This window comes from Pelecanus crispus, chromosome 28 (assembly GCF_030463565.1).
Source record: "Pelecanus crispus isolate bPelCri1 chromosome 28, bPelCri1.pri, whole genome shotgun sequence".
NCBI lineage: Eukaryota > Metazoa > Chordata > Aves > Pelecaniformes > Pelecanidae > Pelecanus > Pelecanus crispus.
This window is the reverse complement of record NC_134670.1, coordinates 2,060,560-2,083,597: the sequence shown is the minus strand read 5'-3', so window position 1 is coordinate 2,083,597 and position 23,038 is coordinate 2,060,560. Positions and strand designations below refer to the sequence as shown.

General features: G+C 48.9%; 2 protein-coding genes across 2 annotated transcripts in view; both read left to right on the top strand.

The window, feature by feature from the left end:
• LOC104032779 (polypyrimidine tract-binding protein 1-like) overlaps positions 1-23,038 on the top strand; it is a 213,163-nt gene that overhangs the window by 87,827 nt on the left and 102,298 nt on the right. The window lies entirely within an intron of this gene.
• On the top strand, positions 9,655-20,315 carry LOC104038252 (pantothenate kinase 3). Its single transcript, XM_075725278.1, is given in 8 exon segments — positions 9,655-9,711; positions 9,714-9,861; positions 13,967-14,319; positions 15,383-15,629; positions 16,664-16,847; positions 17,098-17,221; positions 19,670-19,795; positions 20,265-20,315. Coding segments are annotated over 8 exon segments (1,290 nt in total).

Below are 23,038 nucleotides of genomic sequence, written 5' to 3'. Positions count from 1 at the left end.
ATATTCTCATTTCAAAGAAAGGGCAATGAACAAGAATAACTATGCGATACTGCCAGAGTGATTCCTCACTCCAAGCTACTTCATGGTCAGATAATGAATATGCAACGCTCAAAAGGTGGTCATGGTTTTCTTTCTAATGTCTTTCTAATGTCTAGTCTAAATCTAGTCTTCTTTAGTTTAAATCCGTTATTCCTTGTCCTGTCACAACAGGCCTTGTTAAAAAGATTCTCCCCATCTTTCCTGTAGGCCCCCTTGAGGTACTGGAAGGTCGCAATAAGGTCTCCTCGCAGCCTTCTCTTCTCCAGGCTGAACAACCCCAACTCTCTCAGCCTGGCCTCATAGGAGAGGTGCTCCAGCCCTCAGATCATTTTGGTGGCCCTCCTCTGGACCCGCTCCAGCAGGTCCATGTCCTTCTTGTGCTGAGGGCTCCAGAGCTGGACGCAGTACTCCAGATGAGGTCTCACCAGAGCAGAGTAGAGGGGCAGAATCACCTCCCTCGACCTGCTGGCCACGCTGCTTTTGATGCAGCCCAGGACATGCTTGGCTTTCTGGGCTGCCAGCGCACATTGCCGGCTCATGTCCAGCTTTTCATCCCCCAGTACCCCCAAGCCCTTCTCCGCAGGGCTGCTCTCAATCTCTTCATCCCCCAACCTGTGCTGATACCGGGGGTTGCCCCGTCCCAGCTACAGGACCCTGCACTTGGCCTTGTTGAACCTCATGAGGTTCACACAGGCCCACCTCTCCAGCTTGTCCAGGTCCCTCTGGATGACACCTCATCCTCCTGGTGTGTCAACCGCACCACTCAGCTTGGTGGCATCTGCAAACTTGCTGAGGGCGCACTCGATCCCACTGTCTATGTCATTGATGAAGATGTTAAATAGCACCGGTCCCAGTACGGACCCCTGAGGGACTCCCTTTGTCACCGGTCTCCATGTGGACATCGAGCCATTGACCATGACCCTCTGGATGCGACCATCCAGCCAATTCCTTATCCATCGAACAGTCCACCCATCAAACCCCTATCTCTCCAATTTAGAGAGAAGGATGTTGGGGGGCACTGTGTCGAACACTTTACAGAAATCCAAGTAGATGACATCCATTGCTTTTCCCTTGTCCACTGATGCAGTCACTCCTTCATGGAAAGCCACTGGGTTGGTCAGGCAGGACTTGCCCTTGGTGAAGCCATGCTGGCTGTCTCGAATCACCTCCCTCTCCTCCATGTGCTTGAGCATAGCTTCTAGGAGGATCTGCTCCATGATCTTGCCAGGCACAGAGGTGAGGCTGACAGGTCGATAGTTCCCAGGGTCCCCCTTTTTTCCCTTTTTAAAAATGGGCACAACATTCCCCTTTATCCAGTCAGCAGGGACTTCACCTGACTGCCATGACTTTTCAAATATCATGGAGAGTGGCTTGGCAGCTACATCAGCCAATTCCCTCAGGACTCTGGGATGCATCTCATCAGGTCCCATAGACTTGTGTACATTGAGGTTCTTTAGGTGGTCTCGAACCTGATCTTCCCGTACAGTGGGAGGGGCTTTAACCCCCTGGTCCCCATCTTGTGGTCCATCGATTCAGGAGGGGTGAGGAGAGAGGCTTCCGGTGAAGACTGAGGCAAAGAAGTTGTTGAGTACCTTCAGCCTTCTCCTCGACCGTTGATACAAGGTCACCTTTCTTGTTCATCAGGGAGTGTATGCTTTCTTTAACCTTCCTGTTCTGGTTGATATACCTGTAGAAGCCCTTCTTGTTATTCTTTACGTCCCTTGCCAAATTCACCTCCATCCTCGCCTTGGCCTTCCTGACCTCCTCCCTACACAACCGGGCCATTTCCATGTATTCCCCCCAGGACACCTGTCCCTGCTTCCACTGCCTGTGCAGTTCCCTCTTACGCTTTAGTTTGACCAGCAGGTCTCGACTCAGACATGCCGGTCTCTTCCCTTCCTTGGCTGGTTTTTAACACTTGGGGACTGAGAGCTCTTGTGCTCTGTGGAAGGTGTCCTTAAAGATCTGCCAGCTCTGTTCCGTTCCCCTGTCCCTGAGGACCGTCTCCCAGGGGGTCCTTCTGACTAACTCCTTGAAGAGCTGGAAGTTTGCTTTCCTAAAATTTAGGGTCCTGACTGCACTCCTCACTTTTCCCATGTCCCTCCAGAGCGTGAACTCCACCAATGCATGATCACTGCAGCCCAAGCTGCCTCCACTCTTGACATCACCGATGAGCTCAGTTGCATTGGTGACCATCAGATCCAGTATCGCGTCCCCTCGGGTAGGGGTGTCTATTACCTGGCTTAGGAAGTTGTTGTCTATGCATTCCAGGAATCTCCTGGATTGCCTACAGCTCGCTGTGTTGCTTTTCCAGCAAATGTCGGGGTGGTTGAAGTCCCCCAGCAGGACAAGAGTCTGTAAGCGCGAAGCCTCCCGGAGCTGGAGGAAGAAGGCTTCGCCAGCAGGCTCCCCTTGATCAGGCGGCCTGTAGTAGACACCAGCCACCAGGTTCCCTTTGTTGCCTCTGTCTCCCACTCTTACCCATAAGCTTTCGATCTGCTCGTGGCTGTTCTTCAGGGACAGCTCTTCACACTGTATTGATTTCTTTAGGTAGAGGGCAATGCCTCCGCCCCTCCTTCCTCGCCTGTCCCTTCTGAAGAGCCTGTAGCCATCGAGAGCCACATTCCAGTCGTGGGATTCGTCCCACCAGCTTTCGGTTATGGCAATCAGGTCGTAGCTGTCTAGTAGCGCAGCAGCTTCCAGCTCCTCCTATTTGTTCCCCATGCTGCGTGCGTTCGTGTAGAGGCATTTCATCTGGGCTGTTGGCCGTGTCACCTTCTTAGTGGAACATCCCTCGTTTCCCTCGGGGTGTTTCACGAAGGTTTCCTCGTGAGCTCTAACTATCTCAGGAGCCCCCGGCTCATCTCTGCCAGACTTCAACTGTGCTGCAGTGTCCCCATCATGCCTCTGGGCAACAGGTTGAGGGCTCTCAGTAGCACCCCGTCCCTCTAACCATTGCGTACCATCCCACAGCTTGTCACAGGCAAGCCTGATGCGTTCCCCTTCCCATCTAGTTTAAAGCCCTGTCAATGAGCCCCGCAAGCTCCCGTGTACGCAGCGCACACAGCAGTAGCACCCCATAGCCGAGCTTGCGGCGGGGCCGTGGACAGGCAAGGTGAGCCCGCAGCCCCAGGCTCCCGCAGCCCCAAGCTTGCCAACGCCCAGGGCTTTCTCCCACACCAGCGGTGCCAGCACCCAAAGCTCTGGCCGGCCCTCACCCTCCCCTGCCGCTGCTTTCAGAGCTCCCCTCAATTTGTATGAGGCAGTCTCCTCTGCTTGCTTTCTTGGGGGAATACCGTTCCCCCTCACAGCCACCCCCACACTGGGTAGCACAACAGAACCCCCGGTGCACCCCCACATTCCCCAGGCCACGCAGGTTCCTGCTCGCCCCCCTCCTACCCCCCAGCCGCTCCGTGTCTCCCACACGGACCCCGCCTGCCCCTCCGCTCCATCGCCCGGCCCCCGCTCACCTTCTCTCTCCCTGCAGCCACAGCCCAGCAACACCGCTCCGCTCCCCCCAGCCCCTCGACAGCCCCCAGGGCAGGGCAGCACCGACAGCACCAGCCCCTCCCCCGGCAGCCCCCCCTTTATAGGGGTCCATCAGCCCACCCCCGGGGCGGCTCCAGCCCCACCCGCAGCTGGAGCCCCGCAGGAACAGGGGGCCGTCGCCTGAGCCCGCAGCACATCACCCCCCACCCCAGGGCCCTGCTTTCGGCTGGGACAGAGTTAATTGTTTTGCCCCAGAGCTGGCACGGCGCTGGGTTTCGCATTGAGCATGAGAACGGGGTTGCTGACACGCTGCTGGTGGAGTTGTTGCTCAGTAGTGCTTGCACCCCTCAGAGCTTTGGGGGCTGGCCTGAGCCGGCGGAGCCGTGGGCAGGCATTAGTCCCAACCCTTAAAGGGTGTAAATTAATGAGCAAGTAAACAAACACTTCAGTAAAGCCCATGCATTTATTTTTGCTACAAAAGCAAGTCTATTGCTAATACGTGCTTTAAGTATAAATTAAATATCTGGAATGCATTTTCCTCTTTTTTTTTAATAGGACAATGACTTGATTAGAGTATTGTTCCATTATTTTTCTGCAAGTAAATAAAGGTTTAATCCTAAAAATGACTGACTTCTCAAACTGCTGAACATACATATTCCCATTGATTATTATATCCTGTCCTGGTTTCGGCTGGGATAGAGTTAATTTTCTTCCTAGCAGCAGGCATAGTGCTGTGGTTTGGATTTAGTAGGAGAAGAATGTTGATAACACGCTGATGTTTTTAGTTGTTGCTGAGTACTGCTTATGCTAGTCAAGGACTTTTTCAGCTTCCCATGCTCTGCCAGGCGCACAAGAAACTGGGAGGGGGCACAGCCAGAATAGTTGATCCAAACTGACCAAAGGGCTATTCCATACCATATGACGTCATGCTCAGTATATAAACTGGGGGGGTTGGCTGGGGAGCAGGGACCGCTGCTCGGGAACTGTCTGGGTATCGGTCGTCGGGTGGTGAGCAATTGCATTGTGCATCACTTGCTTTGTATATTATTATTACTATTATTATTATATTGTTATTATTATTATTTTACTTTATTTCAATTATTAAACTGTTCTTATCTCAACCCAGGAGTGTTTCTCACTCTTACTCCTCCGATTCTCTCCCCCATCCCATCAGGGTAGGGGGAGTGAGCGAGCGGCTGCGTGGTACTGAGTTGCTGGCTGGGACTAAACCACGACATATCCTTAAATAGAACAATGTAAACAACAGGTGCTTGAAGTTAACTGGAAGCTAAAGGATTTTTAATTTTCAGTAAACTAAGAACTTTAAAAAACAATTGTCTCAGTCTGAAATCAGTGATTTCATTTGAATGTTCTTGTTTTAGTATTATTAGGAAATACAACCCTTGGACATTCCTAAAACAAAACAAAACAAAAAATTAACTGAGAAACACTTCATATAACTTCCATCCTGACATAAATAATCAGGGAGAAAAAAAATTAACTTACAAAGCATTGTGGCATCATTTTCCACAGAAAAAAAAAAAATGTGTTTGGAAATTTTGCAGAACTATAGGACCAGGAGTCCTGTACTTACTGATTGTAACTTACTGATTGTAACTTCAGGAGTTGTAGGATTGAGCACTTGGGTTAGTTACACGTGAGAAAAACAAAACAAGCCTTTTGCACTTGTCTGTAGGTAGATCTGAATATGCATGCAAAACTATTCTCCAAATGTTGGAAAAAAAATGAAAAGCCAATCATGCATGTACTGAAAATACAAGGAATAAACTGTGTCAGCATGGCCAAATAAAAGAAAAAAAAAATTCTTCAATGTTTTGCTCTCTATAGTTAAGCTGGCCATCTGATACACTGAAATAAAAACTCTTGCATGCAAATATTACTAGACTGACTCCCCAGTGCAGTAGAACTTACCCATTGTTTGAATATAGGACTTGATGCTACACAACGAAAAATTGCAGTTACTGGAACTCAGCATTTCCTGTCGTTACAGTAGAATGAGAAACAAATTCTTAGCAGTCTTGTGCCCTTCCAAGATTTTGAACTCCTGGGACAACAGCTCAGCTCAGGTATTTGACTTCTGATAGGGAAATGACAAAGTTAGTGTATCTAAACTCTTAACAGACATGACAGAATTGGATCTTCATGGGAATTTCATCTACCTCCAGAGAGCAGGGCTGTACTATACCTTGTTACTGACATACAGCATATATATATAGGTCACTATTATAATTGCTTTAGCCACAAAATAACAATTTCAAAGAATGCCAAAAACAAAAAAAAAGTATTTTTACCTATCCAAAATGTCTTAAATGACAGCCAGTGCCTTTACAGTAGGAGAGTTAGACTGTTCAGGTAAGAAGACTAGCATACAAATTATCGGTCAGTTGAAGAAAGCATCACTGCCACAGCTAATGAGTTTACTGACAGGTAGCCATATTAACGGAGTACGATACGAACCTCAACACCGCATGTGATCCTGGTACTAAAAGAGTTAAGACAGCATAATAAAAAAACCCAACCAACCAACTCATCAGGACTAGGTTTGTTCTTGTACTAGCAGACAAGCACTAGCTACCAAAGTAGCACTAACTCCAAAGGAAAAGGAGAGCCACCAGTACTTCAGCTCATAGCAACAGCCAGGAAGAATATGCCTCACTACTTCACAATCGTCATCTGAAGGCAAGGCGGCTTTCTGAGCACATGCACCAACGCCAGGGACTGCTGCTTAGAATCAAGAACACTTCATCTAGAGCATGCCTTGAAAATGCTTAGAGAACTGAGAACAGTTGATGAGAATATAGTAAACTGAGGGAAATTTTATTTATTTCTGTCCATTGTGACGCTGGGCTAAAAATAAGAGAGCAGCTTAGCCTAAAACTGCAGTGAAATCATGCTTTGTGTTCCTAAAGACATACAATCAATAGAATAGAATATTTCAGGTGGAGGATTGAGCCATATTTGCATCCATACAGCAGACAGGCAACAGAAAAATAGATTTTAAAATACCCATTAGTAGCAGCCTCAGAAAACATATTCATTTAAGCCTTTTGAACTACAGAAGCATAAGGGGGCAGAAATACGAAAGCAGGCAGCAGCAGTTGCATAGAGCTGATTTTTTGGGTGACTATCACCATTACTATAATACTGACTAAATCCCTGTACAAGTGTTCAAGTTAACTTCCCAGCTAACCACCAACAGAATTTGTGATTCTTCTGGTAGAACCCATGTTGGTTTTTAAATGTAGATACAACTATGAAACAGACATGCGTGCTTTTCAGCAGTTCCTATTTGTTTTATTACAATTTTTGTAACTGTTAGTATTTTCGTATCTGGACATCTTAAAAGGAATTTTAGATTTACAACTTCAAAAGACACTTACAGAATTATATGTCTTGATGACAGCCACTCTACTGCATTGTATACAACTCTGTTGCCCACCTTCCGTGTCCCGCTCTACACAGCTCCAAACAAGTGAAAATCTGAGATTTGATGTTCACATTCAAGCTGCAGGAAAGCTCAGTATACGGAAAAAAAGTGGTAACTTGCAGTCCCACTATTTCAGGAATCAAGAAGAGCATACACAGAACTATACATTTTATCATTTTATTAGGGATAATTCCAAGTGGGTTATGAAGAACTAATCCACCGAGTTTGATGAAGTTTTCAAAATTTCTTTATGAAGATATGTTCACCAACAAACAGTAAAACTTCAGCAGAACTATTATACACTGGGCAAAAATAGTCAGGCTGATACCAAAAACCAACATGCAACATTAAAAAAAAAAAGAGAGATACAATATAAAGGAAGACAATCTGCTGAATATTAGAAACAACCTCAACATGAGCTCTTTGCAACCAGCACAGAACTATTCTACCCATCAAATCCAATTCACACAAAGGCAAGTTGGGCTGACAGAACCCAAGGATTAATAAAATGTTCCTCAGTGCAGGAAATTTGTAGAGTGTTTTAGAGCATTTCCTTGTCTGGAACAAGCAGTATTAGGAATTCTTTTTGGCAAGGGAGAAAAAGAAATACATACGGAATGCTACGTTTTTAAATCAGCAGACTGTCTCAGGAATGAAACAGGGCATCAGTAAACTAAAAGTAGCAGGGACAAAAAAATAATTTAAAACATTAATTTACTGGGACTCAAAAGAGTATTCAAAACAGATCTTACAGATGTCACAATAACTATATTCAGGCATTTAGGCTAACAAGGGGAATAGAATCAGAAGATACACTTTTTCCAAGCTAAGGAGATTTTTACCCAAGCCTATTGCTACCTTTGCAACGTGTAGCTCGGTAAACAATAACTGGCAACAAAATAAGCTGAAACGCTGTAATATCCTGCCCAAATATCAGTTCCAGGTACTGTAATAACCAAGATGCAAACTAATTTTGTTGCAACAAGCCTAGACCACTTCTATCAAACATGTCCCTGGTGAAAGACTCATCCAGTTTGAGTCAGTGTTTTGAGAGTTCATTAGACAGCCAGGCAAGTCCCTCATGCAGACCAGTTCCTTCCGTAGCGCAGGCAGCCTGGACGTGCCACTGTTAATGCAGAACACAAAGAAAAATTAAATTTTAAAACTGACAAAATGCAAGCTATGTTATCACAGTATGAGACTCTCAGATACATACTCAAATAGCGTTCTTTAAACACAGTTTTGTGCCATAAGTAGAGACAATATTGAACAGATGCTATTTTTACAAGTTTTGGAAAGTACGTATACAACAGATGGGGTTCAGACATTATCCAGAAACTCACGTGTGGGATTACCAAATGCTAGAACACCGTTTAGCGCATCAAGAAACAAATACAGAACAAATAAAAAAAATACAAATACAGACCCTATGTCTCAAAGGCTTGCGCAGATGGAATCTAACAATTCAGGAGCTACTTAAATTCCTTCCGTCTTTGTAGTGGTGAGAGTGCAGAATGCATTTTCTCCCCCAGAACTATAAGTATTGGGAAAACAGGAAACCTCGTCACATGCTTTGTCAAACATGTTTGACAGCTGTATTTCAGTGACAGCCTGGAACATTTGTATTTTTCCAGGAGAAGGTGAGAGATGAAACACTGCAACAGCTGTACACATGGGATCATACTTCCAAATCACTCATTTTGAATGAGGACCTTAAACTATGCACTACAGAGTTTAACAGCAGGTAGGTGCATCTTTAAAGGAAAGAGAAGTTTTCACCTCTTTCTGTAGAGAGGAAGACTACATTTATGATATAAAGGAAGACAAAAGTGCAGCAGCCAGGAAGTTTAGCACTTACAGTTCTGTTACGCAGAGACTGAAGACCTTTATATTTTAGAAGGTATCGGTATTTACGATTTTCTGCAGCTCTTCTGCTGCTTCCTGGATTCTCCCTCTGTCATTGTTGTCTACCACAAAAATGGGGCCCTGTAAGAAGTTAAGCAGTTTTGAAAAAACAATGTAAACATGCAGTACTATTTTAAAAACAAAAAAACTCTTACTGAATATTGGGACCGTCCCCTCTCAGCACACGCCGCAGCCCCAGGTTTGGGCCCCAGGCCTGCGCCCACCCCACGCTGAGGGGATGAAGGAGGCCTCGCTATCTGCATATGCAAATCGTATGCAAAGCAGCCCCCTGCGCGGCCTACTGCGTCCTTCTTTTCAGCTCCCTTCTGCGTTGCCATAGGTACCTGCCCTGTCAATCAGCCTGCCTTCTCCCGCCCCAGCCGGGCAGCCGCCTCCCGTCATTGGGCCACTGCCGTGTCATTCTCTTCCCAAAGGAAAACCATAGGCCGGCGCCGCCCCCGCGGGCGCCCTAATCCCCGCCCCGCAGCGAGCTCACGCATTCGATTGGGTAGCCGCGCCTGTCACTATCCTTGCCGAGCGCGCCCGGGGGCGGGGCGCGTTGGGGCCCCGCTGCCGTCCAATCCCCGTCTCGTATTGGCGCAGCCGCCTGTCGCTCCGTGCGGCGGAGGGCGCGGATTGGGGGCCGCCTCACGGCCTGTCCCTCCCCCACCGCCGCAGGGGGCCGCTGGGCGCAGGCGCGCTGGGGGCGGCGGCGGCTGTGAGGATCGCGGCGGGGCGGGGCGGGCGGCCCGTGGGGCCGGGCCGCGGTGCCGATGGAGCCGCCGCTACGCGATGGCGGCGGCGGCGCGGAGGAGAAGCCGAGGCGGCGGGGCGGGGGTCGACGGCAGCGGACTCCGGAGCCCCGCGGGGGCGGAGCGACGGCACGGCGGGCGTTGACGGGGCGGCGGGGCCGCAGCCCCTCGAACGGGGCGGCTCCGTCAGGCGCCAGCGGCGGGACTCAGTCCGCAAGAACCGCCCGCGTGAGTGCGGGGGGGGCGGCGGAGGCGGGGCTTGGTGGGGGGTGGGTCCTGGGGCGGGGCTTAAAGGGTGGTGGCGGGGGCGGGGCTAGGATGGGTGGGGCCGGAAGGTGGGGTGGGGCTGGGGGACAGGTGGTCCCTAAAGGGGGTGAATGGGGCAGGGGGCAGGGACGGGTGTGGGGATGCTGGCTCAGCAGGGCGGGTGGGGGCGCGGGCCCAGCACGGCCGGTTTGGGGACACGGTGGGCCCGGTCCTGGCGGGTCGGGGCAGTGGATGGGAGAAGCGGAGCTACCGGAGCTCCGGGAGATGGAGGGGGGATGGCGCCTGGCCTGGCGCCTGGCCTGGCGGGGCGGGATGCGGAGGTTGGGGCTGCGGCGGGTGCTGAAGTGCCCGAGTCAGGGACCTGGGGCTGGAGCGGGGAGAGGGAAGGGCACAGGGAAGGTCACGGAGAGCCAGGACAAGGAGACAGACGGACGGATGGAGGGGCCAGGGTGTGTGGCCAGAGCTGGGGTGTGAAGGCTGTGGCTGGACTGATGACTGGTGGAAGAAAAGCCATGGAGAGCAAGGAGAACGGTGTAGATTTTGGGAGGGGAGAACCCGGCAGGTTTGGCAGGGGCTGGGCACAGAGCAAACTAGGCTTTGTGAGGGGAAAACAACGTCCCCTGAACCACGTTTTTAAACACCATAGCGGAAACGGTCCGTGGAGCAAGCGAGGTGCAAAATGGATGGCAGCCTTCATTTTGGCAGCAGCAGGAGCTGCCATTTGGCTGTGGCTGGTGACTTCAGCCATGGTTGAAGCGGAACGGAGCGATTCTTTCTTTACTCGTGCTGGAGTCCTTCCTCTTGGAAGGCGGTTGCCATACCCTGGAAATGAAATGGCGTCAACGTAGTTCCCCGTTACCTGCACAGCTATTGAAGGGACATCAGCAAGCGAGTCCAGGCTGAAAACAGGAATCAAAATTGTCCTGTGCCTCAGGATTGTGGCTCAGTCTGTTGGCTGGCGGCGCTGAGATGTTGCTGTGACCGTATTAATGTAAAGTTTTGCATAGCGTTCTTTCTCTTTTTTTGGTTGCTGGGGAAAAAAGGCAGCTTCTCTTTTGCCCTGTCTTAGTGTGAAAAATAGGAATTGTATCTCAAAAGACTTTCAAAGACATTCGCTGAAGTGGATGCTGCTTGCGTTACTAATTCCAGGCGAGTGCAGCTCAGAAATGCTAATGTAGCGTCGGGGCGGCTGTGCTAACCTGTGTTCCCTTTCATTTCCAGATCATGCTAGATGACATGGTTTAGTCTAGTCTACCCTTGATTGGTTTAGTGTGGATTTGATAGTGTAGGTTAATGGTTGGACTGGATGATCTTAAAGGTCTTTTCCAACCTAAACTATTCTATGATTCTATCCTGCACCAGGAAATGATTGTAAAGTTAATGTTAAATAACTAAGGTAATTGTGGCGTTTTCTGCTTACCCAAGAATTAACAGGATGAAAGAGAAATTTGGTAGAGGGGTGTAAGGGCACTAGCAGTGGTGAGCATGCTTGCGATTTAGATGCAACAAAACCAACACTCTGTGAAAGCCCGCTTGTGCGGCTGTGTGTGAGAGGAAATCACAGCAAAACCTATCAATGGGAGCCGCGGGCTTGTTAATTAGAGATGTGCTGGTTAATAGGTTGCAGTCATCTGTAGGGAAATGAAGGAGATCTCTGGCCTGAAAATTAGGGTGGACTTGGATGGAGCTACGCGTTAGGTGATTGTACTCTTCTGCCTCGCCTGGGGGCAGTTTCTGTGTCTTCTGTGGAAAACGCAGATTAAAGCTGGCTGTCGAGGTTCTGGTTTGTTGCGGTAAAATTAAATGCAGAGGCTGGCGTGGGATACTTTTAGCAAAACAGGTGTTCTGGCAGCTTCCGAGACAGGATTTGGATCCAGTCTGGAAGGTCAGCGAAGTGCGATTCAGGATTACAAGGTAGCCTGTCTTTCCTAAATGATTTTTTGTGATAATAGGGAGAGAGATGTGCTGGTGCAAGTACATCCCTTAATAGTGACAATGTCTGATGTCACGGTAAATTACATTTTGAAGTTAAAAATGCTCAATCCCACCTTAAGGAAGATTGAAGTGAGCCTAAATGAAAGCAAACGGCTTAATGGGTGTCTGATCAAAACTGTCCTGCTTTAGCTCCCGCTCGTCTGCTACTGGTATGTGGCAAACAAGCTCGGTGACCTTGAGGCTTGCCTCGCTGCCTGTGCTGGCAGATGCCCTGGCCGATGAGCCCCACGGCCCCAGGAATGAAAGGATTTCAGCAGGCTGCCGTTCTTTCTGCTAAGCTTTTCTCCAAGTAAAGCACTTGGCAGGCTTTCCACCCTGAAATGCTGTTGGAGTTTGCAATCCTGAAATTAATTTCAGGAGTGCAGAATGAGAAATTGTCCAAATCCCTTGAATTGCTCCTGCTTTCTCCCTCCATTGGGCTGTGATTCAGATTTCTCCCTCCCTCCCTCTCTCGTTCATGAACAGTTATTTTTATGTCTGTTCTTGTTTGAAGTAACTGCGTTAGAAATAGAGGATGGTTGAGATTTGGATGTGCTTCCTAAAACAGAACTTGCATCTTCTTTCAGGATTTCTTCTGGTGATGGCTGGGGGTGGTCTCTGTGTAAATATACAAAAATAACTTGGTGGTTTAAAATGAACGTGGGCAGCTCTCTAGCACCTCCTGGGGAACCAGGATGCTCTACCTGGGCCTGTCTTACCTCCGCTCCGTACAGCCACCAAGTTAACCCGCCGAGGAGAGGATACGTCGTCTGCAAACATGTGCTTGCCTGCCGGCTTTGTAGCTCTTCAAAAGTGGTTTGGTCTGGGACTGAGTTTCCCTCCTGCCCCTGAGTTGTTTCCTTTGCTCTTCAGCTTGCTTAAGTGCTGCCTCTGGGCGTTGCTCTCCGACCACTCGGTGCCCCTGCGGCTCGAGTGGCGGGGCCTCAGCGCGCAGCTCCTGCGCCGCTGGGACGGGGGCACGAGGAACGTGCTCTCGCCTGGGCCGTTCTGTGTTCTGGGGACGGCTGCTGCTTCCCTGAGGTTCACCGGAGGGATACCCGCTTTCAAACGGCGGTAGGAACGAGGACTTCTTCGTGTTGCACGTTGCTTATCTGTCTGCAGATAAGCAAACCTATTTTGCAAAACTAATGGTAGCATGTTATCGTGCCTGTCTCTGACATGTAAGAATTTTACCAAAACCTTAGATCCTTCTTTCCAGAGGAACGTTAGTAGCATCTATGCTGCATGCAGGTTTATTTTCTAAACATTCCTTTTTTTCCTTTTTGGGAAAAACCATAAGGGTTTAATCCTGCTGCCATAAGCCACAACATGCGGCTACATTTTTCTCTTTGCTCTGGAGCCCATGTATCTTGTTAGCTCTAGCCTCTCCTTTAGCTCATTAATAGTAATATTAATCTGTTCCAGTTCTCGGCTCTAATCGCAGATTCCATCTGATCAAGGTTTTCTCTTGATCTTTTCCAAGAAGCTCATTATCTAATACAGCTGTAAGTGTTGCTGGGCCTGACACTAATGCATATTTTGTACCATGGGGGAATTTGACTAATAAAATAATCCAATTAGACATTTGGTTTTGTCTCCCGGGGGCATCTTAGATTGCTTGTCTACCTCAGTTATGTGTTGTAATTAGTTAACGTTTACATCCCTTTGATGTAAATGCACTGGTATTATCCTTGGCTCTGGCTCTGGATCAGAACTTTATAAAAGAAATAGCTGGGGATTAAAATTGCAGCAGTATCTAGCACGTGTGCGGATGCTTTCAGGCCTGTACTGTGTGTGGTGGTGGGAAGTATTTTGAGGATGGTGTATCAGATGTTGGGAGCTCCTGAACATGAGGTATCTCAAAACAGGAGTTAAGCCTGTGTGCAGAGGAGTCTCAGCCACACTTGTGAAAGACAGACCAGACTGCTAACATTTTGTCTCGTGTTTGCCACTTCAGAAATGAATAGATCAAGCAGGCCTCCCTTTTGGAGTCCCTGGAGAATTGCACGAATTAATTCAGTTTATAACCATTTTGCTGGTGGTATGACAGTATCAAACCATGTTTCTTCCCCCCCCCCCCCCCCCCCTTTAGTCTTTCCTTGGTTTGGCTTGGATATCAGAGGGACCTTGGTCAAACTTGTTTATTTTGAACTAAAGGACATCACCACTGAAGAGGAGGAGGAGGAAGTGGAAAATCTCAAAAGCATCCGCAAATATCTGACGTCAAACGTAGCCTATGGATCTACAGGCATTCGGGATGTGCACCTTGAACTAAAGGACCTTACCCTGTGTGGACGTAAAGGCAGTCTGCACTTTATACGCTTTCCTACTCATGACATGCCTGCTTTTATTCAAATGGGAAGCGAAAAACACTTCTCAAGCCTCCATACTACCTTATGTGCCACGGGAGGTGGAGCGTACAAATTTGAGCAGGACTTTCGCACAGTATGCATTTTTGGCTTCTATACAATTGGGATCTGGTAGTGAATTTTTTTTTTTTTTTTTTTTAGCTTAAAACTAGAAAACTTTCTGTGCAGTCTCGAAAACTCTAAATCTTAGCTTTGGAAGAGTGTACCTAACTCAAATTAAACTCAGTTCAGGAAACGGCATGCGGAGTTGAGTTCACATCTCCAAATTAGGATGCTTTCTTTCCTGAAAGTGCATGTAACATTCCTGCAACTCTCCAATTATTCACTAACTTCCATGGCCTGTGCTCTTACAAGACTTCCTCTGTTACTATGCTCTCATTACGCTGATCTCAGTCTTGTGGTTTTTCTTCCTCATTGCTGCCTTTCACATGCTTAATATTTGTTCTATTGTTCCTTTGCTTGTGTGGTTTCATTTCTAACACACATGTGAGTGAGCTGATGGAGGTTCGGTCAGATTTGGTGGTAAATTAACTGAAAGGAGGTTAGTAGCTGGGATTTGACATCATCATGTGGCTTTGTCGTAAGTTTGATTCTTGTTCATAGGTGAAAAACCTGTGTGATAAATAATGTGTTTAACCAGGGCTTGAAAAAATGCACCACATAAAGAGGCTTTTTGTGCAGTCGAGGCAGTGACATGAGGGGAAAACAGTTTCATAATTTCCTCTGTTTTCTGGGTGCTTTGTTGGTTGGGGTTTTTGGGGGGGGTTTTGGTCCAACAGTTAAGTCCCTTCTCATTTGAATTTGTTTTTCACGCTAATGCCTCAGAGTCAGGGCCTAAATCAGGCCCGTGGAAGTTGAGGGGATTCTCTTGGCAGCCATCTGCGGATCCCGTTGTTCTTTTCCCCCCTCTTCCATGACTGCACGTGTTGGGGCCGGGGCAGTCAGCCATCCGTGTGTGTGGAGAAAGATGGAGCCCTCCTGCGATCTGTAACTTCTTTATCAGCCGCCGCAGGGAGTAACGGAGAGAGCTGAATGGTGCTGGCAAGGAGTGCATTTTTCTAGCCCTGAGCATAAACACTTCAGATCCCTAGCTACTTCTTGAATATTCTTCTTTCTGTTTTTTCTTTCCCCCCTGCCAGATGGGTGACCTTCAGCTGTGTAAGGCAGATGAACTCGATTGCCTTATTAAAGGAGCTTTGTACATTGATTCAGTTGGATTCAATGGACATTCCGAGTGCTACTATTTTGAGAACCCGATGGATGCCGAAAGATGTCAGAAGCTCCCATTCAACTTGGAGAATCCATATCCTCTCCTTTTGGTGAACATTGGCTCAGGGGTCAGCATTTTGGCTGTGTATTCAAAAGAAAACTATAAATGGGTAACGGCACCAGGTGAGCGCTGTGAGGGGGTAAATTTACTTTTGAGTTTTATTTTAGAGTCTGCGTTGTAGAGGATGTTGTCGGGGACAAGCTACGTGAAAGGTGGCAAGCTGGATGACCGAGCTCCTGCTTGTGTTGCAGTCCCTCATCTCTGCCAACACAGATCCCTCCTGGAAGAGAAAATCTGAATTTCATGTTTTGGTTTCCTTACTGCACCCAGTCTCTTCAATTCCTACAGCAGGGCAACTGAAAAAAACAGCTTCTAAGCTATTTTATTTGCCATCAGAGAGATCCCATAGTTTGGGATTATCCCAAATAGACTCCTAATGGTCATGTTAACAACTGCTAGCTTTGATCCTAGCAGTAGAGATTTGCATCCTGACTTCCAAACGTTACCTTGTTTTGGTGGAAGGGATGCTGGCTCGGCACCAATTCCCCAGACAGCTGCTGGACTGCTGCAGCTGCCCTTCTTGAAGATGTGGCTCTTGTTGCCAGGCAAAGCCAAAGAGCTCTGTGGCTGTAAGCTTTCCTGGATTTCCTGAAAGTTAGCAATAATAATAATAATTAAAAAAAACCAACCCCACAGTACAGATCTTACTGTACATCATTATTGGCATGCACGCACAGTAAAGTGAACAGGACGTAGTTTTTTCCCCCTAAGTTTTGAATTGCTGTGCCCTAATACTCCAGTTATCCCTCAGGACTAATTTTTATTTTAAGACTGACTTTCTCCGAGTGCTGGGAAGAAGTTGGATATTGTAAATAAGAAAACAAATTTCTCATTTAGAAACACGCCCTCTGCAGAAGACTGTGAGGGCATGGGATTCCTTACAGGCTGTAAGTTATTTGAAAGTAATGCATTTAAGGAAAACTGGTGCTCTTCCAAGGTTGCTCTCACTGCAAAGAGAAGCAGCTGAAGGAACGGGGCACCCTGTGCTAACTCGGATGCGTAGCTGGGTAATCTGAGCTTGCATGGAACGAGCCGTTTTCTTTCTCTGTCTCTTTAGAAGCAAGGCCGGCTGACTTTCATTTTGTTTTATGTTGCAGCATCGGAGGGGGAACCTTTTTTGGTCTCTGCTGCCTTCTTACCGGTTGCTCCACCTTTGAAGAGGCTCTAGAGATGGCGTCCCATGGAGACAGTACCAAAGTGGACAAACTGGTGCGGGACATTTACGGAGGAGACTACGAGCGATTGGGATTGCCAGGCTGGGCCGTAGCGTCCAGGTAATGACTTGACCAATTTTTATTTTCACGGGAGATTCTGCAGGGATGAAAAACTGGATTTATATCTCTTAGGAGAGCTACCATTCCTTCTGCTGTTCTGTTTTACCGGATCTAAATTACCGATAGCAACGCTTTTTAAAGTTAAGAAGGAAATACTTGGTGATGAATTGCTTTAGTTAAATTAGCAGCTCCCATTTTCTCCTGGAATTCTGATGCAAACGGACCTTTAACCCGAAAACTCTTTTTCCAGCTTTGGAAACATGATGAGCAAGGAGAAGCGGGAATCTGTCAGCAAAGAGGACCTCGCGAAGGCTACTTTAATAACCATCACTAACAACATCGGCTCCATAGCACGGATGTGTGCACTTAATGAGGTATTAAGGGGAAATCTGTTTCGTTGTTGTTGTCTGAAGCATCGCTTGCATGCTGTTGTCGTGCAGAATCGTTCTTTCCCTGCATGCGCTTCTGCAGATGCGTGTTCATGCTCGTCTTTTTGGATGTTCAGGAAGTTGTAATCCACTCATTTGGGACTCTTCAGTAAATTTTGTCCTTGCTCGTCTGTGTAGTTTGAGCCGGATCGTTGTGCTGCGACTGAACTAGGGTTTGGCTGTTGATTTCTTTAGGCCCTCTGCTTGGTCAAGATTTCAACAGCTTCTCCCCTGTGGTTTGCAGAGCAGCGGGTGTGCGATGGAAGTACAGGTCTGGGGACTGCTGAGAGAGAAGGAAAGGTGGGGCGGAGGGGCCTAGGGGCTGGGCACCTTCCCCATGTTGTTTTTACAAGTTGCTCTTGATTTCTTGGTCAGGCTCCGACGCTTCCACGGCCGTTCCCGTATCTTTGTGCTTTCAGGCTCTTTACAGTGCTGCCTTGTTGCATTCCTGTCAAGCTGCGGTGTAAAGAGCTAGGAAAGAGCAGAGACCTGCTCTCCGCTCCGTTCTGCGCCCGTTCCGATGGGATGAGCTGACGGGGTGAAGCCTCCTCCTGACTCCTCTTGCTGTTGGCAGATGCTTGCTGTTTACCTTCATTTACTGCTGAAACTAGGCAAGACCTGTTACAAACAGTCTTGCCCGCGGTATGTCTGCTGAGTCCTCACTCTAGAGTACGCAGCTGAACGCGGAGAGGATGCCAAATAGTTAGGGGAAAGCATTGATGAATGTGGGGACTGAAGGAAAATCCGTAGAAGGACATGAGTGAAGGAGCAGGTAGGACTTGATCCTGATTCCTCGGTAAGAAGAGGAACTGAAAATTATTTTCTTGTTGGAGAACAAGAACGCATCAATGTTCATCTCTTGGCTCAGGAGAATGATTTTGGGATTGAAAAGTTTGGCTGGAAGTCCAATTTAAATCCAAAATATCACTACTTGGTTGGTCTTTTCCTTTCTTTCAGAATTGTGTTGGTTATGGATGTCTAAATCTTTTTTTTTTTTTTCCTTTTTTTCAGATTAACAGTAGAGAGCCGTTCAGCTTTTTTAATGATGAGTCAAAGGCTGGAGTTGGGGGGAGAGAGAGGAGATGGCACTTGATCGGTGTTCCTGGCCAGTATAAGGATCTCATAGCAAAAAAAAATCAACCCTTCTGTTCAAATCCCTAAGCTAGAAAGGCTGTAGTTAGGTTGTGGATTTCCAGGTAGCGTGGAAGAGTCTGAAAAAGAGCCTGTCTTAACACGACCTGGCCGGTACTGCTTTCTGATAGAATTGTGGATGTTTATAATGTTCTGCAGATCCTGCCCGACACTTTCAGCAGTTGCTTAATTCATAGAACCATTTAGGTTGGAAAAGACCTTTACGATCATCAGGTCTGACCGTTAACCTGGCATTGCCAAGTCCACCACTAAACCATGGCCCTAAGTGCCGCACCTACACATCTTTGAAACACATCCAGGGATGGGGACTCCACCGCTTCCCTGGGCAGCCTCTTCCAGGGCTTGACAACCCTTTTGGGGAAGAAATTTTTCCTAATATCCAACCTAAACCTCCCCGGCACAACTTGAGGCCATTTCCCCTTGTCCTATCGCTTCTTCCTTGGGAGAAGAGACCGACGCCCCCCGCCCCCCCACTGCACCCTCCTGTCAGGTAGTTGTAGAGAGCGATCAGGTCTCCCCTCAGCCTCCTCTTCTCCAGGCTGAACACCCCCAGCTCCCTCAGCTGCTCCTCAGAAGGCCTGTGCTCCAGACCCTTCCCCAGCTCCGTCACCCTTCTCTGGACACACTCCAGCACCTCAGTGTCCTTCTTGTAGTGAGGGGCCCAAAACTGGACACAGTGTTTGAGGTGCAGCCTCACCGGTGCCCAGTACAGTTGTTTTTTTTGTCTTTCAGCGTAGTGTGGCCCCCCCAGTGCAGCTCCTGACAATCTCAGTGCGCCCTTTCTGATCTCGCCCTGCTCTTTTGAACCGTCCCTTGCCGCTGCCAGACCCCAGGCTGACTGGATGTTGGCTCTTGCTTGCGTATCAGCTCTTTTGGGTCCAGCTTTAAAATTCTAAGTTCAGAAAGCTGCAAATGCATTCTAACTCTGCTTGCTGCAGCTCCCGTCCCCGCTCGCCAAGGCGGTTACGCTCCCTCGCTGCCAGGAACAGCTGTTTGGGGTGACGCAGTTGCTCTGGATCTGGTTGTTTTAGTGTCGACTGGTGATTTCCCTCTGCTTTCAGCTGCTTTTTTTTTTCCATCGAGCCTCACTGGAAAATGTATTTGAAAAGCTGCATATAAGGCGCTATAAGCGTGACTTTTTTCATCTTACTCAACGGTGGGGTTTTCATCGTTGCAAGCAGAAAATGGAATTTAGCCTTAATGTTCCTTCCCCCCCCCCCCCCCCCCCCTTAATACTTGCAGAACATTAATCGAGCAGTGTTCGTTGGCAATTTCTTTCGGAACAATGCAATTTCGATGAGGCTTCTGGCGTATGCTTTGGACTACTGGTCGAAGGGACAGTTAAAAGCACTTTTCTTGGAACATGGGGTGAAATTGCTTTTTCAATTTCTTTTGTCTCACGTGAAAAGCAAAACCCTTCGTACGCTCTGGCAACAGCTGTCTGGGGCCTGCAGCTGCTGCCGATGCACCTTGTGCAGGCGGTTCCTGGTGCTTTGTTGCTGCAGCCGCAGTTACCACAGTGCCCGCTGCAGGGTCGGAAAAACGGGGATATTGTTCCAGTAGCCAATACCGGAATTGTTTACCACCAAGCTCATCTTGCTCATGAGCTTTCTTTTAAGTCTGTTGACGGTAGAGATGATTCTGCGCGGCTCTGCTTTCCGCGACAGCGATTGCAGTGAAAATCTGGTTTGTAATGTACCTACCTGTAGTTATTTCTTCCCACCATCTTTCATAAGTTGTTCAAATGCCACTGTAGGTGTAATAGTCTTGTTCTTGTGTCGGGTGTGTGCCGATGTTTGCTTTTTCAGTAGATAACTCTGGTCTGTTTGCTCTTCAGGGTTATTTTGGCGCAGTTGGTGCTCTTCTGGAACTCCTGGATTCAGCCTGACTAGGCGCAGATTCCATGCGGGGGACCTACGAAGTTGGGGCGCTTCCTGGGTCACAACGCCCACGTTTTCGCTTCAAAGCATCCGTTCACTGACTCTTAAATAACTGCGGGTGACCTGATCAGAAGAAAGACTGTTGTGTTTGTGTCTGTAAACAGTTGAAACCAATCTTCAGTTACAACGCAGGTTTCTTCAAAAGGAGTATATGTGCCAGTGCGCTGACCGGAGGTGGCGGTTGTACGTGGAACATCTGTAGGTCACTTAGTTGCTGACAGCAAATAGCCGGTTTATGTAATCTAATACATATGTTTAATGGTGACAGAATAGCAGACTTGCGCTTTGTTCCCTCCATCAGGATTCCTTTGAGCGCTGGATGTCTACCCAGTTCACAGAGTTGAGCTGCGGCGCTTTCTGTCCCGCAAACGAAAGGCGTCGCGTTCTCGGTACGCTGTAAATTGTCTGTAAAGGGGAAAGAACAGCGGCATGGCCCCGGCGCGTAAAAACTGTACGGACCGGCGCTGGCTCCTGAGCCGTCAGACGCCGTTGTACTGTTGCTGAGGTTTTATTCCCGTTACCCCATTCTCCTTTCTCTGTGCGCCAGAGACGAAAGGTAAGGCACAAATCCTGTGTCTTGGGTGCCCTCGGTCTGCTCAGGTTGATTCCAATTTCGGCGTGGGAGAAATCCCCAGACATTTGCAAGGTCGGAGGTGGGCTCGGGCAAAATAGACTTCTGAACGTTCAAGTGATGTTGGGGCGTACGCAGGCAAGGCGAAGCCAGAGCCCCAGTCTCTGTGGTGCTGTGGATGCAGCGCCAAGGGAGGGTGAGGGCCGGCCAGAGCTTTGGGTGCTGGCACCTTTGGTGTGGGAGGAATGCCCGGACGTTGGCAGTGTCGGAGGTGGGCTCAAGCAAAAAACATGACCGAGTGTGTCAGCTATGTCAGGGTCGTACACAGGCCAGGTGAAGCCAGAGCCCCGGTCTTTGTGGTGCTTTGGATGCACGGCCGAGGGAGGGTGAGGGCCGGCAAGAAATTTGGGTGCTGGCCCCTTTGGTGTGGGAGAAATCCCCGGACATTGGCAAGGTCCGCGCCGGGCTCGGGCAAAAACTGGGGCTGAGCGTGCCCACGACGTCGGGGCCTAGGCAGGCAAGGCAAGCCCACAGGCCCAGTCTCTGTGGTGCCGTGGAAGCGCCGGCAGCGGAGGGTGAGGGCTGGCCAGAGCTTTGGGGGCTGGCACCTTTGGTGGTGGGGTGGTTCTGTATGTTAGGGAGTGTTTTGACTGCATAGAGCTCGACAGTGGTGATGACAAGGTCGAGTGCTTATGGGTAAAGATGAGGGGGAAGGCCAGCAAGGCGGATGTCCTGTTGGGAGTCTGCTATAGACCACCCAACCAGGATGTAGAGGTAGATGAGGCGTTGTGGGGTGGATGGATAATATTAGCTATATTAATGACATATTATATATTGTGTCAAGTTTAACACAAGAGACTTAGACCAGCAATAATGCAACAAATGAACTTGGTGCTGGATGCCAAAAAGAACAATTTTTTCTACCTGCACGGGTCTGGGAAAAATTCACACATTTTCAGGTATTTACCTGCCAAGCAGATGCAGACAAACATTTAAAGTCACATTAAGCTCAGCTGGGAGCTTTCATCTCTCTTGTTCCAGGTCACGTAAGACTTTCTGATCGTGGGACACATTGTCACATTCAAAACCTTGATAAAAACAACATTTCCTCCGTGGAAGTGTCTCGTAATGAAGAGAGTCCAACTTCCACTACTACCGCAGGTAACGGAATCAAAATATTTGGGAATCTTTTGCTTTGCTGACCCTGTTTGCAATCACGATGGCCAACACTGACAGTGTGGCCACTGCTCATCCTCTTCTCCCCTCCTCGAGCTGCTCTGTTACACGCGCAGGCATTGCATCCTCGTGGAAGGAAGAGCTGCTGTTCACGTTTGCTTATATCCTAGCATAAAACCTTGAGCTATATATATAAAAAGCTCCAGGGTACAACTTTGACACAACTTTTGTCACTACTTTAGAAATTAACATTGTTTTCACAAAGTTTGCTAACTGTTTAATGCAATGGAACAGCCTGGAGCTACGAAAGATTACGACAAAGACGACTCCTAACAGCAGTACCTGTTTCCGCATTGAAATAACTTTCTGATTATTTTATTTCACTTCGAGGCATAACTGAGGAGTTCATTACAGCACTGGTTTACTTTTGCAGAAGCGTGGGGGGACTGAAAGCGACCGAGACCGAATACGCCCTGCTTGTAGCAGCAACTGTGTCTTTTTCAGGTGAAGCGGGGGGCAACTGGCTGCAGGCGTGCTACGAGCCCTGCCTTGCCCCAGGCGCTGCCCGCAGCCACGCACCGAGCCCTCAGGTGCGGCAGGGCAGGGCAGCGCAGGGCAGGGCTGCGCAGGGCAGCGCGGAGCGGCCGCTCCCGAGGCGCAGTTGGGGCGCGGAGCAGCCGCAGGAGCCGCTGCCGCCCATCTTCCCCCGCCGCTCCGAGCTCCGCCGCCCTGAGGGCCCCGCGCAGCCCCCGCCGCAGCCGCGCGCGGCGCTGGTGACGTGTCGGGCGAAGGCCCCCGCCGGGCCTCGCTGCTCCGCCACGACCGCGCCCGCGCGCCGCTCCCGCCGCCTTCCCGCCCGCCTGCCCCGCGCGCTCGCGCTTCCCGCCTTTTCGCTCCCCCTCAGCAGCCGGCGGGCTCGGGGCG